Raw genomic sequence first — 27,181 nt, 5'->3', positions numbered from 1 at the left:
GACAAACGCTGTGGGTAATCTTGGGGAGAGTCAGAGTCTGGCAACAGGCCTGGGGGAGGACGAGGGGCACCTAGACCTCAGTCCATGGGGCTGTATAAGAACAGGCAGTGAAGTGGGAATGGAGAATCAATTCTAGAAGTCCAATTTTCTAGATTATCCTATCCTGATATAAACTACTAATTAGATTTTACCTTTCAATATTTGAAGTTCGTTTCTTTTTTCAAATGCATTCTAAAAGATCTTTCATAGCAGCAACACCTGGGCGGCTTAGTGGTTGAGTGTCTGCCTTTGGCTCAGGGCGGGATCCCAGATTCCTGGGATTGAGTCCCACATTGGACTCCTTGCAGGGAGCTGCTTCTCCTCCCTCTGCCTGCATCTCTGCCTCTCTTTCTGTGTGTCTCATGAGTAAATAAATAAAATCTTTAAAAAATAATTCAAAAAAAGGATCTTTCAAAAAAAAAACCAAAAAAACAAAAAAAGGATCTTTCATATTTATTTCAAGGGTGTTTGGGGCAATTTATTTTCCCTTTTTAAATTTAAACTCAGTGAAAGTTGAAAATGTGGTAAATTAAATCAAAATGCATTTAAATGCATTTGAGGCTACTAGACATAGTAAGCCAGCCTATCTTAAACATGCTCACAACACTTAAAGTAGCCTATACTGAACAAAATCACCTAACACAAAGCCTATTTCATAATAAGGTGTCAACTATCTCATGTAATTTACCGAATACTGTACTGAAAGTGAGAGGCAGGATGGCTGTCTGGGTGCAGAAGGAATCACATGGCTGACAGGCAGCTGTGGCTGCCTCTGCCCAGCGTCAGAAGAGAGAATCATACAGCATATCACTGGCCCAGGAAAGGGTCCGAATTCAAAATCTGAAGCACAGTTTCTACTGAATACATATCTCTTTAACATCATCATAAAGTTGAAGAATCCTAAGTTAAACCATTGTTAAGTTGGGGATTGTCTGTATTTGATTCCAGCAGAAGTCTTCAGAGAGGTTCTTTAGAACTCTTGTTCTCTGGCCAGTCCATCTGAAGGGAGTGTGGAGAGGTCTGTTATCTGCTGGTTTCCTCTCATCTGTCCCTTCCTCTTTTGGTCAAAGTCTGCCATATGAACAGTTAAGTTCTTCTTCAGTGGCCTCAAGGAGGAGGCCAGGTCCTACGTCCTGTGTGTACAGATCTACAGAGTGACATGTTCCCTGAGCCTAGAGAGGTAAGAGGAGTCAGGACCCCTAAAGGCAGCACCCCACCTCCAAACTGCTGCCTTTAAGAAACTGTGAAAAGAGGGTCATATACGTTTAAGCACATCTTTATCCATTCATCTGTTGGTAGACCTTTATGTTGTTTTCCTCTCCTGGCCATTGTGAATAATTTAGCAGGTAAGGCTTTGTCTCTGTCTTTCCTCTCTAAACAACACTGACTGTGGAAATCATCTTCTTGTAATTTCCATCTTTTTGTCTTAAAACTTTACATTTTGGGAGGTATCTTCAATTCTATTTTCTATTTGTTTGAGGCAGGTTTTCTTTTGACAATCATATTCCTGATCCCCAACCCTCTCATGCTTTCTTAAATTGTTCCCTGTTCATTATACTCGGTAATGGTTTTATCAATGTATTATCTTCCTGAATCTTACTATTTAGTTGGAATGCTGCTTTAAATTTCCTTATTCCTCGGATTGTCTGTTTCCCCGAGGGTCAGCTTTTCTTTTTGTTTCTTCTGGTCCCTTTCATGCTGAAAGTTCCTCTCATATGGCTAATGGTCTAAATGCACTAATGATCCAGGTAATAAGACTTGGTTAGCTGGTATGGATCTTCTCTGCTATTGTTTAAATAAATCTATTTTCTGATTAGTTCTCTCTCTAGAATTAAAATTCTAACTGGGAACTCAGTATGAGACCAAAAAAAAAAAAAAAAAAAAAAAAAAAAGTCAACCAGCAGGCAGCAGGCTTCATTTTAGCGTAAGCTGCTAGGAAAAGTGTGGAATGATCTCCTCCCCAAATGTAAGACTAAAGGAAGAGTTGCCAATACCTAATACAAAAAAATTAAATTAAATTTCCCTAAACATTTTGATCAATTTCTTTAGAGTCAAACCATCTGATGTTTTTGTTTTTCCTTTTTTTGAGGGTGGAAAAAAGGGGCAGCACAATATGTGCTGGCCATTTCCATTGGGAAGGTATTGGAGATGCTGAACAGGTCAGTTCTCCTTGTACAATATACACAGAGTCCCTGTTTGGTGGTCCTTTACTCTTGCTCTGAGACTAGAGTCTAGAGACTCTCTGGGGTTCCTTCTGGGCACACTAGCTTCCATAGCCCTAGCAGCCTCCTTGTCCTCATTGTTAGATGTTAGCTTCCACTCCATGTATCCATCAGTTGGTTCCCACTTGCTTTAATTTTTTCAGAAATTTGTTTAACTCTTATTTGTTAGTACTATCACTCTTCACCCTTTTCTCTTTGTTGTTACTGGTTTAATTCTTTCTGTATTTTCATAGTGTTAGTGGGGTCTCACAAGAGATGAGAGGCTGCGAAAGTAGCCTGCGATATCATCCCACAACTTGACCCAGAAGTCATGATTTATTTTCTGCAAAAGATTTCAACCACAATTAAGCTGTAGCATTCAGGTTCCTTTTTAACTTTGCGAAAGGACATGGGTGCGTGAACTTCATTGTTTCTTTAAAATAACCCTTTAAGAATACCAAGATTCACTAAAAATAAACTAGAGAAGCTTAAAGGAAAACGAAAAGTGTTCACTGCAATTCTTGAACAGCCCTTGTACTTATGCTTTGGTAAATTAGATGCATTTCGATTACAGGAAGCAGAGCAAGTCCGGAAGTATCAGAACTAAACGTGTACTGTAAGTCCTAGTTCGATTGTCACCTACAAGCTCACTCAGCACTATACTAAATCCTGACAAATACAAAACACTTTCAGGGGTCTAATCACTCTCAGAAAACAAGGCAAAACAAAACAAAAATCAAGTATTTACCGATTAGAATGCCTAACTCTTCACCTCCTACCTCCTTCACAGAATTCAGGATCTGGCCCAGATGACATCAGCATTTCCCGGCACCCTAATGATCTCTACCAGATGGATCAATAAGGCATGCCACAGACTCTGACCCCTCAGTCAGGAATGGAATGGCAGAGAAATATAAACTAGTGGCTGCAACATTTAGTCCTTTATCACTGTGAGACAAACAAACCTAGAGAAGAAATTAGAGCCTATGTCAGAAAAGTTCATCCAAAAAGTGATCATAAGTAAGCTGTTACACTAAAACAGGAAAACCCATCCCCAAGTAAGAGAGAATATTCAATTTAAGAAAGAAAGCATGTAAAAAGAAAAGAAAGAAAAGAAAAGAAAGAAAAGAAAAGGAAAAGAAAAGAAAAGAAAAGAAAAGAAAAAAGAAAAAAAGGAAGGAAGGGGAAGGGGAAGGGGAAAGGGAAAGGGAAAGGGAAGGGGAAAGGGAAGGGAAGGGGAAGGGGAAAGGGAAGGGGAAGGGGAAGGGGGAAAGGGGAAAGGGAAAGGGAAAGGGAAAGGAAGCAAGCATGTAGAAAACACAGGATGGAGATCCAAAATCAGTTCCTAAGAGCAGCAAAAGGAAGCTGACTAAACTTCAATAGTTGCTTAGTAACAAAACACTTCCAGATTTCACTCTACACTTCTTTCCATGTCAAACCAAATGCTCCAAAACAGAAACAACAACAAAAATCTTCAAGCATCTTTAAAAAACAAAACAAAAAATCAGGGGATCCCTGGGTGGTGCTGGGGTTTGGTGCCTGCCTTTGGATCCTGGAGACCCGGGATCAAACCCCACGTCGGGCTCCCGGTGCATGGAGCCTGCTTCTCCCTCTGCCTGTGTCTCTGCCTCCCTCTCTCTCTCTCTCTCTCTGTGACTATCATAAATAAATAAAAAAATTTAAAAAAAAAATCAAAGGGCATACCTATTTCTTCTTCCTATTTACAATCTTCCTTATCTATAACTATAACTAACTAGAGAAATATAAACTAGTGATGGGATATCATTATCCCATCAACTGGACTACTCAGCCTAATTCAGGAATAATTTTTCAACAAAGAATGCTCAAAATACAGGAGTTGAACTTTTTTTTTTTAAGATTTTGTTTATTTATTCATAAGTGACACACACACAGAGAGAGGCAGAGACACAGGCAGAGGGAGAAGGAGGCTCCATGCAGGGAGTCTCCAGGATCACGCCCTGGGCAGAAGGCGGTGCTAAACCGCTGAGCCACCCGGGCTGCCCAGGAGTTTAACTTTTTTACTCATTCTAAGATTTCTCCTTTTTAGGAATGAGGAGCATAAGGACTTGATATTTTAGCCTTTACAGACTAAACATCTTTTGTTAAAGGTCTGAACTTCCCAGGAGAATGTTCTGACAGCAGAAAGAACACCAGACAGTGACTATTTAAAAATGAATTCTAGCTCCAGTTCTGCCATTACTTTGCCATATGACCTTGGACAATTCACCTCCCCTCTGGATCCACATCCTGGCTTGTAAAATAGAGTTCACTTAAGTTTTAAGGATTGATGATTCTGTGATAAATGAGCCCTACCCAAGGGGCAGAATGCACTGAAAAAGAAGAAACATTAAGTGCATTACCATGTGAAACTAAGTATTTTCTCTGTAACAGAGAGAGTCAACAAAGTGCCATTAGTTCATCTGCTCCCCCACCCAAAGTGGCTAAGAGTTACTATAACAAGTCAATACCTTGATTTCTCTCTTATCCTGCACAAATGCTCCCATACGATTACTTAACCATCAAACTGTAAAACCTTTGTGCTAAGATAAAATTTCAGGAAGCTAATGCTGTGTATAGAATTGTCAACTTGATCAATTCTGCACTTTCCCATAGGAACCTAAAGCTCCAAGAAAGTCAGCAGACATTTCTCAGGGTTTGGGCTAAAGGAGAGTTAGAGATTTTTCTTATTTAAAGAAAAAGTTAGGGGCCCAGTTGGTGGAACATAAACTACTCTTGATCTAGGGGTTGTGAATTCAAGCCCCACACTGGGTGCAGAGATTACTTAAAAAAAATAAAATCTTAAGAAGAAAAAAAGAAAAAAGTTTAATAAATATTAAGGGCCTATATTCTTTGCATTATACTTACTGCAATGGTTATCATCAAAACAGGGGTATAAACAACATAAGAATAACATAACATCTTGGAATAAGATAAACATGGGTTCAAACCCAGGCTTGACCATATACAGTTGCGTGACTTTGGAGAAGTCCTTTAATCTCTCAATGTCTTAATACTTTTATTTGTAAAACAAGAGAGAAAATGGCTACCTTACAGGGTATCCATAAGAATTAACTGACATCATATGTACAAAATTCTTTGTTTCTGGCTTTAAAATACACACACACACACACACACACACACACACACACACACACACGAGGTCTGGGTGGTTCACTCGGTTGAACATTTGACTCTTGGTTTAGGTTCAGGTCATGTTCTCAGGGTCATAAGGTTTAGCCCTGCATTGGGCTCTACTCATACTCCACCCTGGCTGGGCCTGAAACCTGCTTAAGATTACTTTCTCTCCCTAAACAAACAAAGAAACAAACAAAAAAAACCACACATGGTATAGATCATAACCACTATTTGTGAAGGAAGAAGACAAAGGGAAAGAGAATATGATCCACAATGTGAGACCTAACAATTGAGCAATAACCTTAAAGATCTTCATGCTCTTTTTTCACACAAACAGTTATATCAAAAGAAACAGGGAAAACAATCACATTCTTCTTAATAAAGGTTTTATATAAAAACACAGGTGAAGTGAAATGAACCCAAACAAATAGTTTTTTGTTTGTTTCCAGTTTCTCAAAAGCCTCCTGGTTTCTCAAGAGAGAAGACTTCAAAGCGTATACATGGCTGAACTCTTACTCTGTTGCTCTGCTAGCAAATGACAGACAACCATGTCGCACAAAATTAAGAAAACTCTAAGCACTGTCATCTACATTCTTTAATATGTATAATGCGTTTAGTTCCATGGCGCCTTCTCCCCACTGGAATTTCTAGAGAACCTGAAAACCAGTGGAAGAGTAATGGCTAAAAGTATAACTACTGCTTACTAAGGCTTTCTAAAGTTCCATACATTTTAGAACAATCATCATTTCCACAGTCCAAAGCACCTATCTTCTACACTAAGTGAACAAATGGTACTTTGACTTTTCTCCCTGTGTGCAAGAATTGCGGTTAACAGGTAATACACAGGGATCCCTGGGTGGCGCAGCGGTTTGGCGCCTGCCTTTGGCCCAGGGCGCGATCCTGGAGACCCGGGATCGAATCCCACATCGGGCTCCCAGTGCATGGAGCCTGCTTCTCCCTCCGCCTGTGTCTCTGCCTCTCTCTCTCTCTCTGTGACTATCATAAATAAATAAAAAATTAAAAAAAAAAAAACAGGTAATACACAGGAGAAAAGAATGCATTTCTTTTCCACACAGACCACAAAGCATGCTAAACTACAAAAACATAGAAACTCTATTTCTCCTGTGATCTTGTTCACGCATTTTTTGTTCAAGAATTATTTTTATCGGGATCCCTGGGTGGCGCAGCGGTTTGGCGCCTGCCTTTGGCCCAGGGCGCGATCCTGGAGACCCGGGATCGAATCCCACGTCGGGCTCTCGGTGCATGGAATCTGCTTCTCCCTCTGCCTGTGTCTCTGCCCACCCCCACCCGTGTGTGACTATCATAAATAAATAAAAATTTTAAAAAAAGAATTATTTTTATCTTTAATTGTATCAATCCTAGACTCCCTCTGAAACTATCCTACCTCTGAATCTCATTCAGTTCTCAAGAATTTGGTTCTAGATTCAAATAACGTCTAGCATAACACACACACACACACACACACACACACACACACACACACACTTTGCTCTCACCCTTTCTGCTGCTGCTGCCAAACTTCCCAAACGATTTCTTCCCTCATTTGAACTTAAAATGGTAGTTTAATGACATCATACTCATGGAATTTACCATGTTTCACCTTGTATTTTAATTATTTATACATATATACATTCTCCAATACTCCTAGGAATTACTGTTCAACTGAGTCTTTACTCATAAATTAGGAATATATTAAATAAGATACCACTTCGTTTTCATTTAAAAATAAGTAGTCTTACTTCCCCTTCCAGTCAAGATGGAGTAACAAGAACCAGACTTATCCTGCTGCTTCAAAAAAACAAAACACTGCAGAGAAAAATAAATGAAACAGCAGTACTCAAGACACTGTATGGCAGGCAAAGAAGGACACAGACCCACGAGACAGGAAAAACCAAGGTGAGCTTTGTACTGTCCAGCTTACTGCCAGAGAAAGTTCCCAGGCTGTCGCACTGACAGAGGGAAGCAGGGCAGAAGCAGGCAGTTACCCTGAGTTGAAGACACAGAGCTGGAAGTCTAGGGAAGCCAACACAGCTAGAGTTCACAGGGAAGAGTCTCACAGAAGAGAAATCTACAAAGAGAGAGAACTCTGAAGATGTACAGAGAGTTGCCCTCAACTACTCAGTTAAGTCATGATCACGGCACATGTGTGAGGAGCTACCTGAGGCTAGAGAAATGACCATCTGAAGGAGTCAGAGGGAACTGTGCCAGCAGATCATACAATGCCAGGAACAAAGCCTGTTCCCAACAATGAGAGTAGAAAACCTAATAATTCAAGAAACATTAGTGAGAGTACTGAGTCTTGCCTCAACAACGAGGAATAATTAAGCAAAGACTAAACACAGCTCTGGACCTTTCTACCAAAACTTAAAAACAAGACCCGAAAGGAGCAATTCATTTCTAAGAAACTCAGCTGTGTTGTAGACAATGCTCAAGAATATATATAAAATCTATACAGAGAGATATGTAAAAGGATTATATATATATATATATATATATATATATATATATATATATATATATATCCTCCAACAAGGTAAAAAATTCATTGTCTGGCATCCAATCAAAAATTACCAGGCATGCAAACAAGCATAAAAATACAATCCACAGTGATGGGAAAAATCAATAATAACTGATCCAGAACAGAACAGATGATCCACAACAGATGTTAGAATTAGCTGACGAGAATATTAAAACATTTGTATTCCATACATTCAAGAAAAATTGTATTGAAAAGCAAAATTGAGTACATTAAGAGACATGAAAGATGAAAAAAAGAAAAAGGCCCACATCAAATTCCACAAAAACTATAATCTATAATGTCTGAGATAAAAAACAAACCACACATTGGCTTGTTTTAATAAAGGCAGATTAGACATTTCAGAGGAAAAAATCAGCACACTTGGTAATACACAGAGAGGAAATACACAGAGAGGAAGAAAGGCTATAAAACAAGGAACAGTGGCACCTTGGAGATGACATGGAATGGTCATGGTCTAATATATATCTGTAATGACAGCTTTTTCAAAAGTAGTATGCAAAGAATCTAACTCTTGGTCATCTTGATTAGAAGGAAAAGAGGGAGATGGCAGTGCTGAATATATCCACGTTTAATTTATTTAACGACAGTTTGCCAAACCCTAAAATTTCACTGTCACCTTCTCACTTCTCTTTACCCTTCCCACACTGGTTGGGGCTATGGTCTTCTTCCCCCTATCCTGGTTTCCCTGGAGACTGGAGCTCCATGTCACTTACCTGCATGCTGTCTTCTGGATACATGCTGCCTTCCACTGGAACATCTATAAAGGATCTGTGTATTCCCCAAATAGCTGTTTATTCCTAAACCCTCCTTACTTCTAGCCAAATAAAGCATCCATTTCTAAAATGACATTTATATTTTAGGTATTAACTGATTTAAGAAATAAGCACTAGGATGTGTGTGATTACTCAATTTAACTCATTTTTCATTTCAAAAGAGAACCCTGTCAATGAATTAACAAGTTAAAATCCATTCATTCAATCACAAGGTATTTACTAGGTAACAAATTGAACCAGATATGATAATGAACACTGGCAGTATAGTCACAATTCTTAAAGAAACTAGTCTGAGGGGGAAAAAAAACAGATAAATACACTCACAGCTACAATACTGGGTAGTATGGGCTAAGAGAGCAGCAGCACATACACAACATCAATGAAGCACCAAAAGAGGACAACCCTATGAGACAGGGCAAGCTTTTTGAAAGAGGCCAAGTCTAAGCTGAACTTTTAAGTTAAGAAACTAACCATGCTGGAGACAAAGGTATTCTAGCTCAAAGAAACAGTATGCAAAAAAATATGAAAAATAGGAAGGTGTAAGATAATAGCACATTTGAGGACCACAAATGGCTCAGATTTCGGGGTGTAATGAAAGCGAAAAGGGGGAAGAATCTTCATATTTCCTGGGGGAAAATGAGAGAGTATGTCAAGGGTTTCGCTCTAACAGGGATCCAAAATGACATGTCAAAACTGCTAGGAACTGTGTCCCTGATCCTGCCATCAAGCTCTGTGAGAAAACCTTCCCTCTATTAGAAAAGTAGGGAGGACCCGCATCTCTCTAAGTCAGGGGTTGGCAAAGGGTTTGGCTTTGGTCTAACGGCTGTCCAACACTTTTTGTACAATCTAAATGCCAAGCATGGTTTTCACATTTTTAAACAGCTAAAAAAATTCAAAAGAAGATTATTTTGTGACACATGGAAATTCTATGAAATTCAAATTTCAGTGTCCATAAATAAAGTTTTACTGGAACACAGCCACACATTCATTTATGTATCGTCTAGGACTTCTTTCATGTTTCAACAGCAGAGCTGAATAGTTGTGACAGAAACAGCATGGACTACAAAACCAAAAATATTTACTATTGAGCCATTAGCAGAAAGTTTGTGGATTCTGATCTTTCAAAAATCTCATCTCCTTCACTTATGTCTCAGTTTGTCTCTTCAGAACTTTTTACAAGAAATTTCATAATCAATATTGGATAAAAGAATATAGTTCTGTTATTTATGGATAGAAAAGCATTATTTTATAATTTCATAAAATAATTTTCATATTTTCTACTTGAACACTCCTTTATATATGAAATATTAAATTCTGATTACAGAGCTTTATCCTATAATTCTGAATGAATTTAATATCATTAGTTGTATGATTTCAAGTTACAATTTTTAAAACTGCATTTCCTTTCATTTACAGCAAGTCTAGCCATACTTATTTCCTGAACTTTAATTAAATAAGAAATATCATTCTAATATTCTGAAACTGATAGCCCTTTGAAAGAACTCAAGAGGCATGACAAAAAGAATATGCCAAAGGAAATTGAACACCAATAAAAATTAATTTAATAAATAAAAAAAAGAAATATAAGCTACAGTTCTTGCAAAAAAAAAAAAAAAGAATATGCCAAAGGAAGGTAATCTCAGAGTATTTCTATGATATGTGATTTATATTTAGTGTTATTACATCAGAATATTTTTCAAGGGTGAAGTCATCTTTTGATTGTGTTTTAACTCTATTCTCAACAGAAAAACATCATGTTTTACTGTTGCTACTGACTGAAAAGACTTATAATTCCCAATTTTGTTTTTTCAACGTACTTTTTTGATACAATTTCAACATCTCAAGGGAAGTTATCATATTTACTTTTGTTGATTTTCAGTATGTCATTTGTAGGTCTAAATTGTCATCTTTGAAACAGTATTTCTAAAAAACAATTTAAAAAATGAAAATTTCATTGTTAGTAACCTTTGAGGGATCTAGGCAAAACCTAGGTTAGTAGATGGACAATTCTTGCTGAACAGCTGACAAGACAGCCTGCATAGCTTTAAAATGGAGAAGGAAAATAATATTCTACTTAAGAGATTCCCTCATTTTTGAAGTTATAAACTGTTGACAACACTACATGATTAATAAGCTATGAAAACTGAATAAAGTCAAACATGTCAAAAAACAAAATTTATAACAAAGATATGATTAATACTCATAATTGATATTTTATTTAGTAATTAGATATAAACGATAAATCATCCATAGAAATTGAAGTAACAGTCTGGGACAGTCAAGTCTCTGGAAACTACTTCCTCCCAACTGTGAGGACCAATGCGAGAAATAGGTAAGAAATGCAAAGAGGACGAAGATGAAAAGGAACTCTTAGCAGTTATTTTCACATATTTGGCTTTTATGAAGAAGAGCAATTAAATCTCTCCCTGACTCTGGATGACAGAACAAGGTGAGGTGAGAAAACCCTAATGAAAAAGGTCACTACACTATTAGGAAAACTCTTCTACCCTTTACTGGCCAACAACGGAACTATTTATCTTATGAGGCTGCTAGTACAATGGAAGAGTATGCAAATTTGGAATTAAATCGATTTCAGGTTTGAAACCCATCTCTGTCTGTACCTAGAGCCACCCAGGTGCCTGACATCTCAAAGTCTAATGTATGGGAAAAATAGCACCTATCTCAAAAAGAGATTGACAGGTAATGTATGATATGACCACAATAAAAATTATGTATGTAAATGTGATTTGTATGTAAAACTGGTGTAAAGTAGGTATGCAAAAACAAAAACTTATTTCAGTAACAGTCATCATTAGTGGCAATTAAGAACAAGGAAGGGGATCCTTGGGTGGCTCAGCGGTTTGGCGCCTGCCTTTGGTCCAGGGTGCGATCCTGGAGTCCCGGCATCAAGTCCCACGTCAGGCTCCCGGCATGGAGCCTGCTTTTCCCTCTGCCTGAGTCTCTGCACCTCTCTCTCTATCATGAATAAAAAAAGAAAAAGAAAAAAGAACAGGGAAGCCGGAGCCAAATCCCTGGGTTTATTTTTATTTTTATTTTTTTTTCCAAATCCCTGGGTTTAAATCCTGGCACTGTCACCTTGGCCAAGTTACTCCCCAAAGTTACTTCACTTCTCTGAATCCCTGTTTCCTAACTTCCATAATATGGATATTAATCATAATTATAAGGCTAAAAGGAATACATGACTTAATATACATAAGGCACTGATGACAGTGTCAAATAATACATATTCTGTAATGTTACCTGTTATCATAATGTAATATTATAATAATGAATTCACTTTATCCAATAGTAAATTCCCTGTTATTCCAAGTACAGTGACCCCTGACAATGTGGGGGTTGGGATGCCAACTTTGCCCCCACCCCCACATTGTCAAAAATCTGCATATAACTTTTGACTCTCCAAAAACTTTACTAATAGTCTACTGTTGACAGAAGCCTTACCATTAACAATTAACACATAATTTGTATTTTGTATGTACTATGTAGTGTATTTTGACAATAAAATAAACTAGAGAAAAGAAAATGTCATTGAAAAAACCATAAGGAAAATATATTTACAATATCTTATTTAGTGAAAAAAAAAATCCACACAAGTGGGTGTATGCAGTTCAAACTCATGTTGTTCAAGGGTCAACTTATATTCCATCAAATCCTTGAATAAGTCAGAGTTGGAAATTTCAGAAGTGAATGAGAAAGTCTCAACTCGGGGATCCCTGGGTGGCTCAGGGGTTTAATGCCTGCCTTCGGCCCAGGGGGTGATCCTGGAGTCCTGGGATCGAGTCCCATATCAGACTCCCTGCATGGAGCCTGTTTCTCCCTCTGCCTGTATCTCTGCCTCTCTCTGTGTGTGTCTCTCATGAGTAAATAAATAAAATCTTTTTTTTTTTTAAAAAGGGAAGTCTCAACTAAATTAATTCATTTACACATTCAACAAACACATATTGAATATATAATACCTGCAAGAGGCACTGAGGTACAGTGCTTCAAAGTGTGGATTCCCAAGTTGGTCTGTGGATATGAATCCCCACATCTCTTAGCAGCTGTATAAACTTGGGCAAGCTACCTAAGCATTATATGTCTCAGTTTCCTCTTCTGTACCAGGGGGATAATGATAGGGATGTGCAGAGGATGTAAATGAGCTAATGTAGATAAAGAGTTTAGCCCAGTATCTGATAGTACTACATCCTATATGTAAAGATTAGCTGATTAGCTATCTTATGACTCCATTATGACTGCAGGCCAGGCACAGTTCTAGACACTTGAGTACACAACAGACTGTTGACAAGTTCCCCGACCTCACAGGGCTTAATAGTCTTTGGAGGGGTTTGTTGGTGGCACAGAAAATGAACAACAAATACACATATAACAAGTAATGATAAGCACTAAAACTGTTAAGTGAAGAAAAAGCACCATATGGGGATAAGGGAAGTCAACTGAGATGGGACGGTCAAGGGAAAGCTCACCCTTGAGAAGAAGCCATGTGGTTATCTTGGTGGGAAGAGCATTTCAGGCAGAGAAAAAAAAAAACAGGGAAAGAAAGGCCCTGAGCAAGAGGATACAAGGTGTGTTAAGAGACTAGCAAAGAGGCCAGCGTCACTGGAGTGAAATGTGGGAAGAGAAGGAGAGAAGTCTGGGGAGCAAGGCAGGCTCCTGACCACGCAGGGCCTCTGAGACCAAAATAAGGACGCTGGATTTTATTCTGAGTCTGCTGGGGAAACAACCAGGAAGGTTTAAAGCACAGGAAGGACAAAAATCAGACTTGCGCTTTAGAGAACTGGCTCTGTTAAAATGATCTCTGATGAATTATTCGACTCTTAGGTTCCCTAAATGTAATCATTCTCATAGAAACAGAGGAACATGAAGTGCCTGGGAAATGGCATCCTCAGAGCATGATGGCAGACCACAGTATTTCCAATTGCTAAGCCCCGAGGCTGAGCACCAAAGCCCAATAATAAAGCTGTTCTGTTCAAAAAAGCAAAGCGTGGACGGCAGGGGTACATCCCATTTCGGTTTGTTGGATTTCATGGACCAAATATTGGGAAGGAAGTTTAAAGGAAAGATTTGACAGTGGTTCTGGAAACATGAAACAGAAAGGGTGAGAGATTATGGCTCCAGGAAGTAATGCCTTGGGACACCAACAATGTGAGGTTCCTGAGAGGGAGAAGGTACACCAGAAAAAGACCGCAGGGCAGAGAGGGGCTGTATCATCTACAGGACTGGTTCCTGGTGACAACTCGAGTGTCACAGAGAGATGCTTGAGAAACAGCCCCAAGGTAAGGAATTATACAAAGAGATGCTAAAATGTGAGTGCTCCACAAGCCAAGAGTCAAAAGAAAGATGAAACTGTTTCTACGTGGTCACCTGTGTAGGTAGGAGTTTGAAAATTTTCAGAGAACAGAAAACCAGAGGAACAAAACCAGGCCTGTGTGGCACACACTATCGTGGAGAGGGAGAAGTGTCCTGTACCTTGCAACATGGAGGTGTCCTCAGCAGCCATACCAACCCCAATAACAGATTATCAAATGCTAGGCTTGCTTACTGAGTCTCAACTGCAAAACTAAGGAGAAAGATGAAGTTAAAAAAAAAAAAGAGAGAGAAGGGGCAAAAAGGTGTGTGTTTGGGTAGTGGGGGTAGAGCCACGGGGATAACTGGGAAGAAAAATCATCTAACAAGGCAAAATTGCTCAGATTTAATCACATCTATGCAATTCTGGGTATCTATTCAGGAAAGCTTAGAAATTTTGAGCACAGTAGTATTTTTCAAGTGACCATCTTGGCTCTGGCAAGGAAATGGTTATAACTGAAGATATGGAACAGTGTAGAAGAATTCAGAAAGAAACCCAATCTCTGGAAAAAGTGAGGCTTTTTGTGGTTCATTGTAAAGGAACATAAATTAGTCTCCAACCCACAATCTGCACCTACCCCCAACTTCCCAGCGTCCTGCGCAGCCCATAGAAAGTGGAAAGTGTGCCAAAACAAACAGTGTGGGCTGAAGCTCTGTGGATGAAGGGTGGGATGAGGTTCGGGTGGAACTGGCAGGCAATCGAATGGAATCACTTTAAAGCAATGCCACAAAATGGAGACTAAATTATCAAGAGCACTTTCAAAATCCACAGAAAATGGAATACTAGATCACAGAACTGATTCCCCATTGCAACTCGGTTCAAAAAAACACGCACAGAGAAAAGGAGAGGGGGAAATGGAACAAAGCAAAACATACCTGCTCTGCTATCTGTCTTTAATTAAAGCACAAATACCCTCCCTCTTCTCTTCTCCTAACCACCCTGGAACAGAATAGTGAACTGGCAGCAGCTCAGGTGAAAGACTTCAGCCTTCCAGCTACAAAGAGGGGAGATAGCAGACAATGGAACTGGTGATTCATTACAAAAGAATACACTCCAGAGCCGGCCTGCTGCCACATGGGCTCACGGCACTATTTAAAGGAACAGCAACCTCCTTTCCAACCTCCCTTATTCTTAACACCTTCCCTCCTCTCGGTCCTGATGGAAAACAGATTTTGAAGAAAATGCCAGCAAAGCACTGAGCTGTCCAAGAAAGGCAGGGCTTTGTGTTCCACAGAAACTGGCAGCCTTATACTATAGGAGAGTACAACAAATTTCTTTCACATCCACCCTAAGATCTTTTCCCTGTTGGGTACACTCTTCCTTTCAACAACAGTGTAATGGAGTCTGAGCCTGGCTAAACATTTTGTTTTTTTAACTTTACACCTGTGACAAGAATGAATGACTTCTCCTTGCCTTCCTCTTATTCTACATTGTTGTTTCCACACATGTGAAAAAATGCATTAATTTGGTTCACATGCTCAGAACAGAGGATCTCCGTGAAATACTCCTACAGCATTTACATGAGCAACAGATACACCTAAAGTTGTATTTTAAAAAGTCACAGGAGCATGTCTGTCTAGTATATTAGAATTCTGTGATTAAATTGTCATTTTTTTAAAAGCAAAACACTAAAAATGGCAGTTTGCTAATTACCCCAAAAACTGGCCTTATAAAACTAGAGCCAATAAAATAATACGATGTAACTATTGATATGGATTTAATATTGTCATCTGCTGAAAAGCCCTTCATCCTTCTTCCATCAAGTGAGCAATTAATTTAAAATAAAGGGATACAGAAATGTCAAGATCCAATATGCAAAGAACCTAAGAAATATATCTAAATACCCTTATTAATATACTAGTCAAGACACTAAACACCATGATAAACCATTTAACTTTGATAACCAAACCCTGAACAGTGCACATTTTATTTTATTTTTTTTAATTTTTTTTTAATTTTTATTTACTTATGATAGTCACAGAGAGAGAGAGAGAGAGGCAGAGACACAGGCAGAGGGAGAAGCAGGTTCCATGCACCGGGAGCCCGATGTGGGATTCGATCCCGGGTCTCCAGGCACCAAACCGCTGCGCCACCCAGGGATCCCCAGTGCACATTTTATATTCAGAAAGTTTACGTGACAGGGACGCCTAGGTGGCTTAGCAGTTGAGCGTCTGCCTTTGGCTCAGGTCGTGATCCCAGTCCGGATCAAGTCCTGCACTGGGCTCCCTGTGAGGAGCCTGCTTCTCCCTCTGCCTGTGTCTCTCCCTCTCTCTGTGTATTGCTCATGAATAAATCAATAAAACCTTAAAAAAAAAAAAAAAGAAAGTTAATGTGACAGACCATTATCAAATATTGGGATTGGATGTCTGGCTTGAAAAACAAAAAGTCAAAAACAAATTTAAAAAACTCCAAAATCAGGCAGCAATTTAGCGCCGCCTTTGGCCCAGGGTGGGATCCTAGAGACCCTGAGTCCCGAGTCCCTGCATGGAGCCTGCTTCTCCCTCTGCCTGTGCCTCTGCCTCTCTCTCTCTCTCTCTCTTTCTCTCATGAATAAATAAAATCTTTAAAAAAAAAAAAAACCAAAAACTCCAAAATCTTTTAAGGACAAATAAAGACTTGGCTCCTCTAGCTATTTCCTTTGATTTTTTTTTCCAGATGACTAACAACTACATATGTTACATGATACAGAAACAATATATACCAAAACAAATACACTGACATACATACTGAAAATCCACAAATTTGACTCTTTATATTTCGGTTGTAGAAATTCAGGATGGGCAAAAATGAGCAACTTCGTCTCTCAGCATCCAGCACATCCTGAGACAATCAGTGATTTTAACTTTCTCTTAGAATTCTTAACCACCAAGAAATCCTTCTTTCCAGTTTCTACTTACCTCTTCTGCTTTACTGCTAAGACTACAGTTTTCTTAAATGTCAATTATTCAGACTGCAATATGAAGTGAGTACAAGCATGTGCATTCTATCTTATGCTTATACATGCTCACCCAGCTCCTCCAGAAACGAAGGGCACATGTTCCAAGAGGCTGCAGAAAACCTCTGATTAGAAAAAGCACTAGTTTAGAGAACTCTTTCACTGATTTAAAAATATATATAATGAAAAGTCAAGTAGTTGGAAAGCCTTCATTCAGTAATAGCCGAGAAAGAAGAGAGCTGTCGCCCTGTAATAGTGCCAGTTAATGAAAACTGAATGAGGGCTCCAAGGTTAAGAAGTATCATCTCCCAAGCAACAAAGAGAATCCAGAAATAGGTCTAACTCTTTTATGGCAATTTTTTAAAAAGTAAAGCAATATTTCAAAAGAGTTAATTAGGCTAACAACAAAGGGATAAGAAGTGGAAGAGAAAATATTTCAAAGATTTCTCCCCTTTCCAAAAGAGGAGGGGTTTCCTGATAATCTCCAAACTCAGATCTGGTGAAGAATCCCTTTGGAAAACTATATTCTTTGGAACTTCCCCTTCCCTCTAGGTCACGTTGGCAGCATCTCCCCAATGCTTTCCCTCCTTCCAAACAGCACTGCAGGGCATTATATAACGTTTAACGGAACAGTGTTCCTGCTCCTAAAATGATGCCTCTCTGTATCCATATCTCTAGCCGACTCTCTCGCCCTCCGGTGGTGACTTGGAGAGGAAAAGAGAAGAGAGAATACAAAAAAAGGGGCAAACTCCTTAAAAGGAAAGCACTGTCCAGTGATGAAATTTCCCTACAGAGCATAAAAGCCTGGAGTGACACTGATGCTAAGTCTGAGCCTAAAGGACAGAACGCTCACCATGCAAATGATTTCACTGATCAATCGCAGTCTCATCATTCCCTCTCAACCAACGTGTAAGGGAATAAGAGTAAAAGAAACGTATGGAGGGTGCCGTATGGAGGGTGCCGACAAGAAAAAAGACACGGCCAGGGGGATCCGTGGAAGACGATTCACCTTTCCATTTGTCAGGAATGACTTGCTAAAATGCAGATTAGATATTGCCTGGCAAAACCAAAGACAGGCAGAGAGAGAGAGAGAGAGAGAGAGAGAGAGAGAGAGAGAGAGAGAGAGAGAGAGATGGAGGGAGGGAGGGAGGGAGGGAGAAAGAGATCTTCCATTTCCTACTCCCTCTCCTTCAAATGTCTTTTAATGCCCGTGTGATTGTCATTTATACATTCAGATCTGTTCTCCTCTCACAGAGGGTTCTACCTGCCTCGGCTACACTTGGATATTCCCATAGTTGCTACTGAAAACATTCTTTGCCAGTAACGAAGCCACGAAAATGAAGCCTATTTTTCTAGCCTTCATTTTTAATAAGCCATTTAGAGCAAAGGCAGCAGAACGTCAATTCCACAGCCAATCCTGAGAAATCACAGTGAATCAGGAATCAGATTTCCCTAGAACACAAATTCTTCTGCAATTCTTAAAAGGAAGTCATTCCCTTTCCCCTCTTTTTGGCAGTCTGTAAGAATCTCTTCCTACCTCTGCAGTCTCTCTCCCTCCCTCTTCTCAGAACCAAGACAAAGAGGTAGACAAATCCCCACAGGGTCTTTCCTGAGCTACAGCTGCACAGTACAGGAAACAGGAATCTGCTATGGAGCTGAGGGACGGGGAGAGAAAAAAGGACACAGATGTATCACTCACACACACACGCACGCACACACACACTCAGCAGACACAGACTAACACTTTTCAGTTGATAACAATAAATCTGGCCTTCTCTGAGAAGACAATCATTGTTAAAACTCTGCCGACTATGCCAGACCCCCAGATCTTTATTTAGATCCCAGAAACCAGAAAAGAGGCACATCGAGGAAACACAAATCTTACCTGAGTGACCATTTTCTTTTCCTCCATAAACCAAACCGCACAGAGGATGAGCCCTTCAGGGCGGTAGTGCTGGGGCGCACCTCCACAGCTGCCCCCACCCCCCCCCCCCCCGCTAGCTATTTCAGGGTGGACAACTGATCTCCCTTTATCCCTATCCCGTTCCCCTTTCTTTTTCTTTTTAGCGTTTCTTCCTTTCTTTTCTCTTCCTCTCTGGCAGCCTCTCCCCCTCCTTCTCTCTCCAGCTCCCTCCCATATCTCAGGCAGATGGCTGAAGGAAGCCCCACCCCTGAATGCCTAAGGTAATTAATCAGAGTGGAGCCCCACCTCTTCCTCCTCCCCCCACCCCTCCCAGCAGGCTGACATCTCCCAACTCCAGAAACAGGCCTGCTGGAGAATGGCAGTTTGGTGTGTGCTTTGCGCACGCGCGTGTGTGTGTGTGTGTGTGTGTGTGTGTGTGTGTGAAGGAGGGGGAGGAGGGAGAGGGAGGGAGGGGGGGAGAGAGAGAGAGAGAGAGAGAGAGAGAGAGGGAGGGAGGGGCAGGCGCCATGTGCAGGCATATTTTAAGGAATGAATATCTGCTGTGGGGGCATTAATTATATAGCACTGGAAGCATTCACAGCAGCTCAGCATAGTTAGTACAGATTTAAAGCATTCCACCCGTGAACATCTGATAATAATGAAACAAAAATTATTTTTAAAAAGAACATTTCCACTGATGTACAGTTTATAGATGTAGTCGATTTAATGAAAGATGTGAAAAGCTGCTGAATGACCACTTAACGGAAGGTTTTCAAGGCATGGGAATGGGCAAGAACTTGCCTGTCCTAAATCAGTCTAGTGATTGTAAAGGACGAAATGAGAGGAGGAAGGTAATCTAAGTGCTTATTTTTTTCTACTGTAAAGAACCTGGGGATTCTGGAAAAGGTGTCTATAAACATGACTGCTTAAGAAACTGAAAGTGTATACAAAAGTGCATACAGATTTGACTGCTGAAGGCTTCCAGTCTCATTACAAATTCTGGTTAACTGAGAACCCACCCTTTGTGTTCCTACGCCTTCTGGATTTCAGCCTTCCCTAAAAATCATAAACCCTCTCCTATATACACACTGGGCACCTGTGTCATTACTGTAAATAGTAATTGTTACTACAGAGTGCTATAGATATAAAAGATTTGTGAGAACATTTACTGAACATGAGTTCCTTTAACATTCTCTTATTAAAATGATATAATGAGAAAAGCATAAAGGTGTGATTCAGTCTAGAAGTCTTGGTCCAAGTCCTGATTCTGCCCTTTACAAGTGATCTTGTTAAAGTCTTTAACTTCCAAATACAAATTCCATAATCTTCCTATTTTAAATTATTGAATTTTCAAATAAAATAATCTGTGTAGATGGTGAGTTTATGGCATTTATCATTTATCTCATAAAAATGAAGGTTTCCTATTTTTTAGTATTCTAATAAGATCCTAAAGGATTTTATTTATATTTTCATTATGATTCTTTATTGTTATAATCTCTAACAGATTACCCAAAGGCAAAGAGATTAATTCTAAAATTAAGCTTTCTATTTTTAAGATTAACACCAAAGAAATCAAAATTTAAAATCACAAATTTAAAAAAATTAAATAAAATCATAAATCACACTGAGAAAACAGTGTTTTGCTGTCTCTATGAGGATTTGTTTGGCAAAATGCATAACCAGCCTTTTAAACGTACTGTATATTAATAATGTGGGTAGGCACATTGCCAATACAACATCATCATGCTCCTACCCAAATTAATAATCACTTCAACAATTCTGAAAAGAACACAGAAAGTACCAGTCTGGAGATCTTGCAGAAACTGGCATTAATTATAGCTACTTACTGAATAACTACAATAAGTCAGGCACTATTCTGGGCATTTTACAAATATTTACATTATACTTTTGGAATAATCCACAATGAACAAAGAAATATGTACCAAAGAATGGGATTTTTAAACATTAGGGGGTAAAAATACCACTATCAGAAAAGGAATGGATCAGTACCAGGTTTGTTCTTATTTAACATTTCTAGAAATGATCTGGAAATAGGACATACTGCATTTTAATAATTTGCAACCAAAAAGCCAATCAGGAGAAAAAATACAGTCAAATTTTTTAAAAATACAGCATAAGCAGAAAAGAGGTAGATGAATTTCATTGGAAGCAAAGGCAACCCAGTGTACTTTTTGAAAAATCTAAACCACATTTATGGGATAATTATGTTTTCAGTTCTAATATAATAAATAAACCTCTCTCTCTCACACTCACACACACACACGCTATCCTTATGAAAGCCGTAAGTTATCTTGAAGCTTGTCTGTGACTGCAGCCTCTATACATAAAGACAGACAACAAGACCCCAAGAAAATACTTTTTTAAAAATTTTTAAAGAAAGAGGCAAATGAGGAATCTCTACATGCAAAAAGCCCAGGATTAGGGCTGGAACACAAATTGCCTTTGGCCTGGTATTCATGCCTCTTTTGTACGTACAGGACCAACATTTTATACTGCAAATAATAAGCTTACAAGAGTCATTACCATAAGGAAAAGAATTAATATGAGCTAATGTCAAAATAAATATACAACGATTTTCATAAACTCACTGAATAACAGGATCATTGAGCACTGGACCAACTCAAGGATATTTTGAAGTGTGTCCCTGACTGTCAAGGCTGGCATTATAGAGGACAATTTGCTCCCTGGTGCCCAAGAGAGAGAAGAGCAACTGAACTGCCTGGATCTGACCCAGCAAAACAAGCGGCGTCCCCTAGTGGCCGAATATGCCCCATAGTGTACCAAGGAGCAACTAATCCCAAGGCATTTTCTAGTACAGAATATCTGAAAACTGCTGGTGGCTCAGCAGTTTAGCGCCTGCCTGCCTTTGGCCCAGGGTGTGAGCCTGGGGTCCTGGGATCAAGTCCCGCATCAGACTCCCTGCATAGGGCCTGCTTCTCCCTCTGTATCTCTGCCTCTCTCTCTCTCATAAATAAATAAAATCTTTTTTTAAAAAAAAGAAAATCTGGGATTCTCCCAAGATCCTCCTTCTCACTCAACACACCAAACCAGAAGCAAGTCCTTTTGATTTCTGTGAAACCTACCCTTTCTTTCCAACCCCCTAGTTCCATAAACTCAGCTCTAGTCATATTATTTTGTATCTAGCCTTCTACTTGCCCCTATTCTGCCTCCAATCTACCACTCCTGTTATCTGAGCTGCTCAACCTTACTGAGGGGACCTCGTTTTTTTTTTACTTTTTTTTGGGGGGGGACCTCTTTCTAAGTGCAAATCCCACCATGCCATTTCCCTGATTAAAATTATCAACCATTCTCCACAGCCTAAAAGGAAGGAAAGTCCTAATTCTTAAGTAGGTGCCTACCACATAATCTGGCCTCACCATACGAGTCAGAGTCCCTGCTTCCCTTCCTGTCACCCACTGCTCTCTGCTCCCAGCACGCTGAACCACATTCCCCAAAGACACCATGTTTCTGTTCATTTTTGTTTCACATTCTTGCTCCCTTGACCACGGCCTTCTATCTGGCTAACTGGTGAATTCATCCTTCAGAGCTCACTTCAGGGACCCCCTGTTCTAGAGTCTCTCCTGACCCTACCTGCTCCCAACATCTGGTTTTGGTCCCCCTTTACCCTATGCCTTATGCTTGCCTGGCCTAGAGTTCATAAAGTTGGGGTCACTGTTTCTGCATAAATATGACTTGATGAGAGCAACCTGAGGGTAGGAATTATCATACCATATCCCCAGTTCCGAATGCAGGGCCTGAATACACAGCAGATGAAAAAAACATTAGCTGAAATCAAGCTATAATGCCTTGACTTCTAACTCTACCCATTTATTTTAAATGCATGGGCACCTAAGAATGAAGAATACCCATGTGGTTATCAAAACATTGAAATGTGCTCTTTTCTTCCAAAAAGATACTTGGAAGTATGTTCAGATTTATAAATTTACCTCAGTATTTTAGAAATCTGAGGCCGAAAGGGAGATGTACAAAAAAAGAGTGGGAGAAAGGCCTTATTGTCAACTTGATTAGAATAGTTCAGATTCTAGACAAAATAATACTCACTGATTTTTCAAAACACACACACACACACACACACACACACACAACTTTAGGTGCTCCTGCTCTTCACAATTTTACATTAGATGTGACTCAACTTCCGTACCTTCCACCCACATACCAGTAATGCTATAAAAGCAGATCCAACAGTCCCTGGCTGGAAGGCAGGTTTTGCTCATACTTTCCCAGGCTGCCTCTGACACCCAAGTGAAAAGCAACATTAAAGGGATAGCATTTCCTGCAATAATAAAAACTTGTTAGTATAAAAGCTTTTCACAGCACGCCCCCACACAATAACCCTAAGTGTAAATAACAATTTACACCTAATAGATATTAAATACCTTCCCAGAAGCATCTCTGACACAATGCCACTTTAATATCCTTTGCCTTCACATTCCCTTTAGTATAAGTGAAGCCAAATTAAGGCTAACTCTATTATTTCCTTGCTTCTTTTCTCTAGTTTAGGCAGGGTTCAGTTATACAGAACCCATTCTCGAAAAAAAAAAAAGGGAGAGCTGCATTTTAAATGGATTGCTTTAGACCTTCTATGCTTATAAAACCTAAATAATCCTTACATTTATCTCTTGTCCCTGAAAACCAAACCTTGTAGAACAAGACCCAAATAACATACTCTAAGACACAGGTGAGCCCAGAGAAATTAGAAAACATTACTTCATAAATTATCATCTCAATCTGGATAACATATTCTTGTATCTTTAAAATATTCCAAAGTCTAGACAACTAGAGTCACATATACAATTGAAATTATGTGTACACTCTCTGTATTCTGTGAGAGATATTAGATAATCAGATAATATTAGATATTAGATAAATTAGATATTAGATATTAGATAAATATTAGATAATATTAGATATTAGATATCTATCAAAATATTAGATAAATATCAAAAGCAATGGGATGTAAACAAATTTATCAGTGACCAGGTTATCAAGACAATAATACCTGATGAACCTAGGAAAACTATAGTGTGTTGTTTGTTCAATACTAAAATATGCTGTGTCTCTATTACTAAATAAATTACTGGAGACTCTCCTGTCTCCTGTCTTCTTCACCTCCAAATCTCTATGCGTGGCACAGTATCCGTCACACGGTGGGTACTCAAAAAAAAAAAAAAATCCTCAAAATGAGAAATTAAAGAATACATATATTCCTCTACATCAAGGTCGCCTTCCCACAAAGAAGTGGCCAGTCTTTGGGCTACTTCAGTCCACAGCATTGTGTAGACCCAAGCATGCACTAGGTAAATGGATCTTTCAGATAGGCAACTTCCTGTCTCCCAATCTTCCAGATGCCCAATATCCTTAAGCTGTACTTGGCTGTCCTAAACTCTCAAATCCGGACACTTAGCTAAACCGCCTATAATGTAAGACCTTGCTGCTTCTTTCTCCAACTGCCCATTTACCTCAAAATGATCATCAGAGCCAACATGTTCAGTGGGTGACAGGTTACATAAAAACTGCCTCAGGAAAAACTGTGATAATACACACAAACTCTGGGGTGCCTGGGTGGCTCTGTGGTTGAGCATCTGTCTTCAGCTCAGGTCATGATCCAGGGTCCTGAGATCAAGTCCCACATTGGGCTATCCACGGGGGAGTCTGCTTCTCCCTCTGCCTGTGTGTCTCTGTCTCTCTCTGTGTCTCTCATGAATAAATAAAATCTTTAAAAAACACACACACACACACACAAACCCTTAGCTTGTAATAGTTACATTTCCCTCTCAATGTTTTTTTGTTGTGGCAAAATACACGTAACAAACATAAAATTTACCCTCGTAGCCATTTTCAAGTATAGCTGACCCTTAACCAACAGGGCCTAGGGTCCTGAACCCTAAGGTGGTCAAAATGTATACTTTGTAACTCCCCCAAAACTTAACTAGTAATAGTCTACTGCTGACTGGAAACCTTATTGGTAACATAGTCAATGAACACATTATTTTATATGTTGTATGTATGTATTATACACTGTATTCTTACACTAAAGTAAGCCAGAGGGGAAAAAAGTTATTAAGAACATTGTAAGAGAGAGAAAATATATTTATAATACTGCACTATAAAAAATCCACATAGAAGTAGACTCTAACAGTTCAAACCTGTGTTCTTCAAGGGTCAACTAAATACAGTTTGGTAGTATCATATATATCCATAATTTGCTACCACTGCCACCATCCATCTCCAGAACATTCTTCATTTTTTAAAAATGAAACTCTGTATCCAATAAACAATAACTTCCCAGTCTCCTTGTCCTCAGGAATCCCTGGCAACCACCACTCTACTGTCTGTCTCTGTGGATTTGGTGGACCCTCTGTGCCTCACAAAAGTGTCATCATATGGTATTCGTCTTTTTGTGACTGGCTTATTTCACTGAGTATAACTATCCTCATGGTTCATCCATGTTGTAGCTTATATCAGAATTTCTCTTTTTTTAAGACTGAGTAGGGGCGCCTGGGTAGCTCAGTCGGTTGAGTGTCCAACTCTTGATTTTAGCTCAGGTCATGATCTCAGGGTCATGAGGTCGAGCTCTGAGAGGGGTTTCCCACTCGACAGGGAGTCTGCTTGAGATTCTCTCTCCCTCTCCCTTTGTCCCACCCCTCAATTTGTTCTCTCTCCCAAATAAATAAATAAATCTTTAAGACTGAGTGATACTCCATTGTGCATATATTATTACCATATTTCAGTTATCTATTACTTCATCTACTGATGGACATTTGGATTGTTGCTTCCACCTTCTGGCTATTGTGAATAATGCTGCTGTGAACATGGGTGTACAAATTCCTCTTTGAGATCCTGCTTTCAATTCTTTTGAGTATATACCCAGAAGTGGAATTGCTGGACCATATGGTAGTTCTATTTTTAATTTTTTGAGGAGGCACCATACTGTTTTCCACAGCAGCTGCACCATTTTACATTCCCACCAACAGTGCACAAGGGTTCCAAATTCTCCACATCCTCACCAACACTTTTCTTTTCTTTCTTTTTTTTTTCCTTTTGTTTTTGACAGAAGCCATCCTAACAAGTTATATTTTAACCACTCAAGTCAGAGGCAGTAATATTTAATCCAAAAGAATAATTTCAGGAATAGTTTCTCAATAAATAGAATTTTTTTCTGGGCAGGGAGACTATAGTCATTGTTCTTTTTTTTTTTTTTTTAAGATTTTATTTATTTATTCATGAGAGACACAGAGAGAGAGACAGAGACATACATAGAGGGAGAAGCAGGGAGCCCAATGTGGAACTCGATCCCAGGACTCCAGGATCACATCCTGGGCCAAAGGCAGATGCTCAACCGCTGAGCCACCCCGGGATCCCTAGTCATTGTTCTTTAAGTCATATCGAGCACTCACCTATCTACTTATTCTTCTTGTATTTTATAACTTGTATTTTAACCAATTTCAATCGGTTAAGACATGCGTGATTTTTATCAAGAATAAGAGCAATGAATGATAAAGTTCTGAAAATACTTCATTGCCGTATGTTGAGAAGAACTCACTATTTCATTAACTCAACACTAGCAATTCTAGAAATACTTAATTTTAAAAAGGTGCAAAATCTTTATTTTTAAAAAATACTGTTCAGCCAAATCTTCCATAATATCTAATGGCATAAAACACTGGAACAGAACCACATAGGTTATTCACTGAATAGCTTTAATTTAACTAAGTATAAGAATGTAACAGAAGCCAGTAAGAAAATTTTGCAACCACAGTGGAGATAAAAATTTAGGTAGCAAATAACCATCTATTACCCATTTATAAATGCCCTGAAAGAAAACTGTTACCCTAACTGAATTAGTAAGATTGTAAAATAGTTTTGGACGTTTCGATTTTAAATTGTTTTTTCATTGCCATTAACTTCCCTGATGTGGTAGAATGGAAAGCATACTCTTAAATTTTAACATCCCATTACCTGCATTTCTAAACTACCTTAATTTTACGTAGAATAAATCTACTAAACAGACCAAAGTCAGGGAAGTGTTTCAAATACTGAGCACAACATTTATCAATACTAAATCTTAATGATTGAAAAGATTTGGGGTGGCAAATTCATTTTATTATAAATGAATAAAATTTTACTGCAAAAGACTTTAGCAAATATGTCATAATTTCTTTTTTAAATTTAAGATTTTATTTATCTACTTAAGAGGGAAAAAAAAA

General features: G+C 39.0%; 1 protein-coding gene across 16 annotated transcripts in view; it reads right to left on the bottom strand.

The window, feature by feature from the left end:
• The window catches only part of RBFOX2 (RNA binding fox-1 homolog 2), a 277,497-nt gene that overhangs the window by 78,182 nt on the left and 172,134 nt on the right, over nt 1-27,181 (bottom strand). Inside the window, exon 1 of one of the 16 annotated variants that reach the window (XM_041755060.1) lies at nt 18,915-19,257. The exons of the other annotated variants lie outside the window; for them this stretch is intronic. Coding sequence (XP_041610994.1) covers nt 18,915-18,941 — 27 coding nt within the window. The 5' untranslated portion in view covers nt 18,942-19,257. Of the gene's footprint in view, nt 1-18,914; nt 19,258-27,181 lie in introns of those variants that run through there. 16 annotated transcript variants of the gene reach the window in all.

Source organism: Vulpes lagopus, chromosome 5 (assembly GCF_018345385.1).
Source record: "Vulpes lagopus strain Blue_001 chromosome 5, ASM1834538v1, whole genome shotgun sequence".
NCBI lineage: Eukaryota > Metazoa > Chordata > Mammalia > Carnivora > Canidae > Vulpes > Vulpes lagopus.
This window is presented reverse-complemented; position numbering and strand designations above follow the sequence as displayed.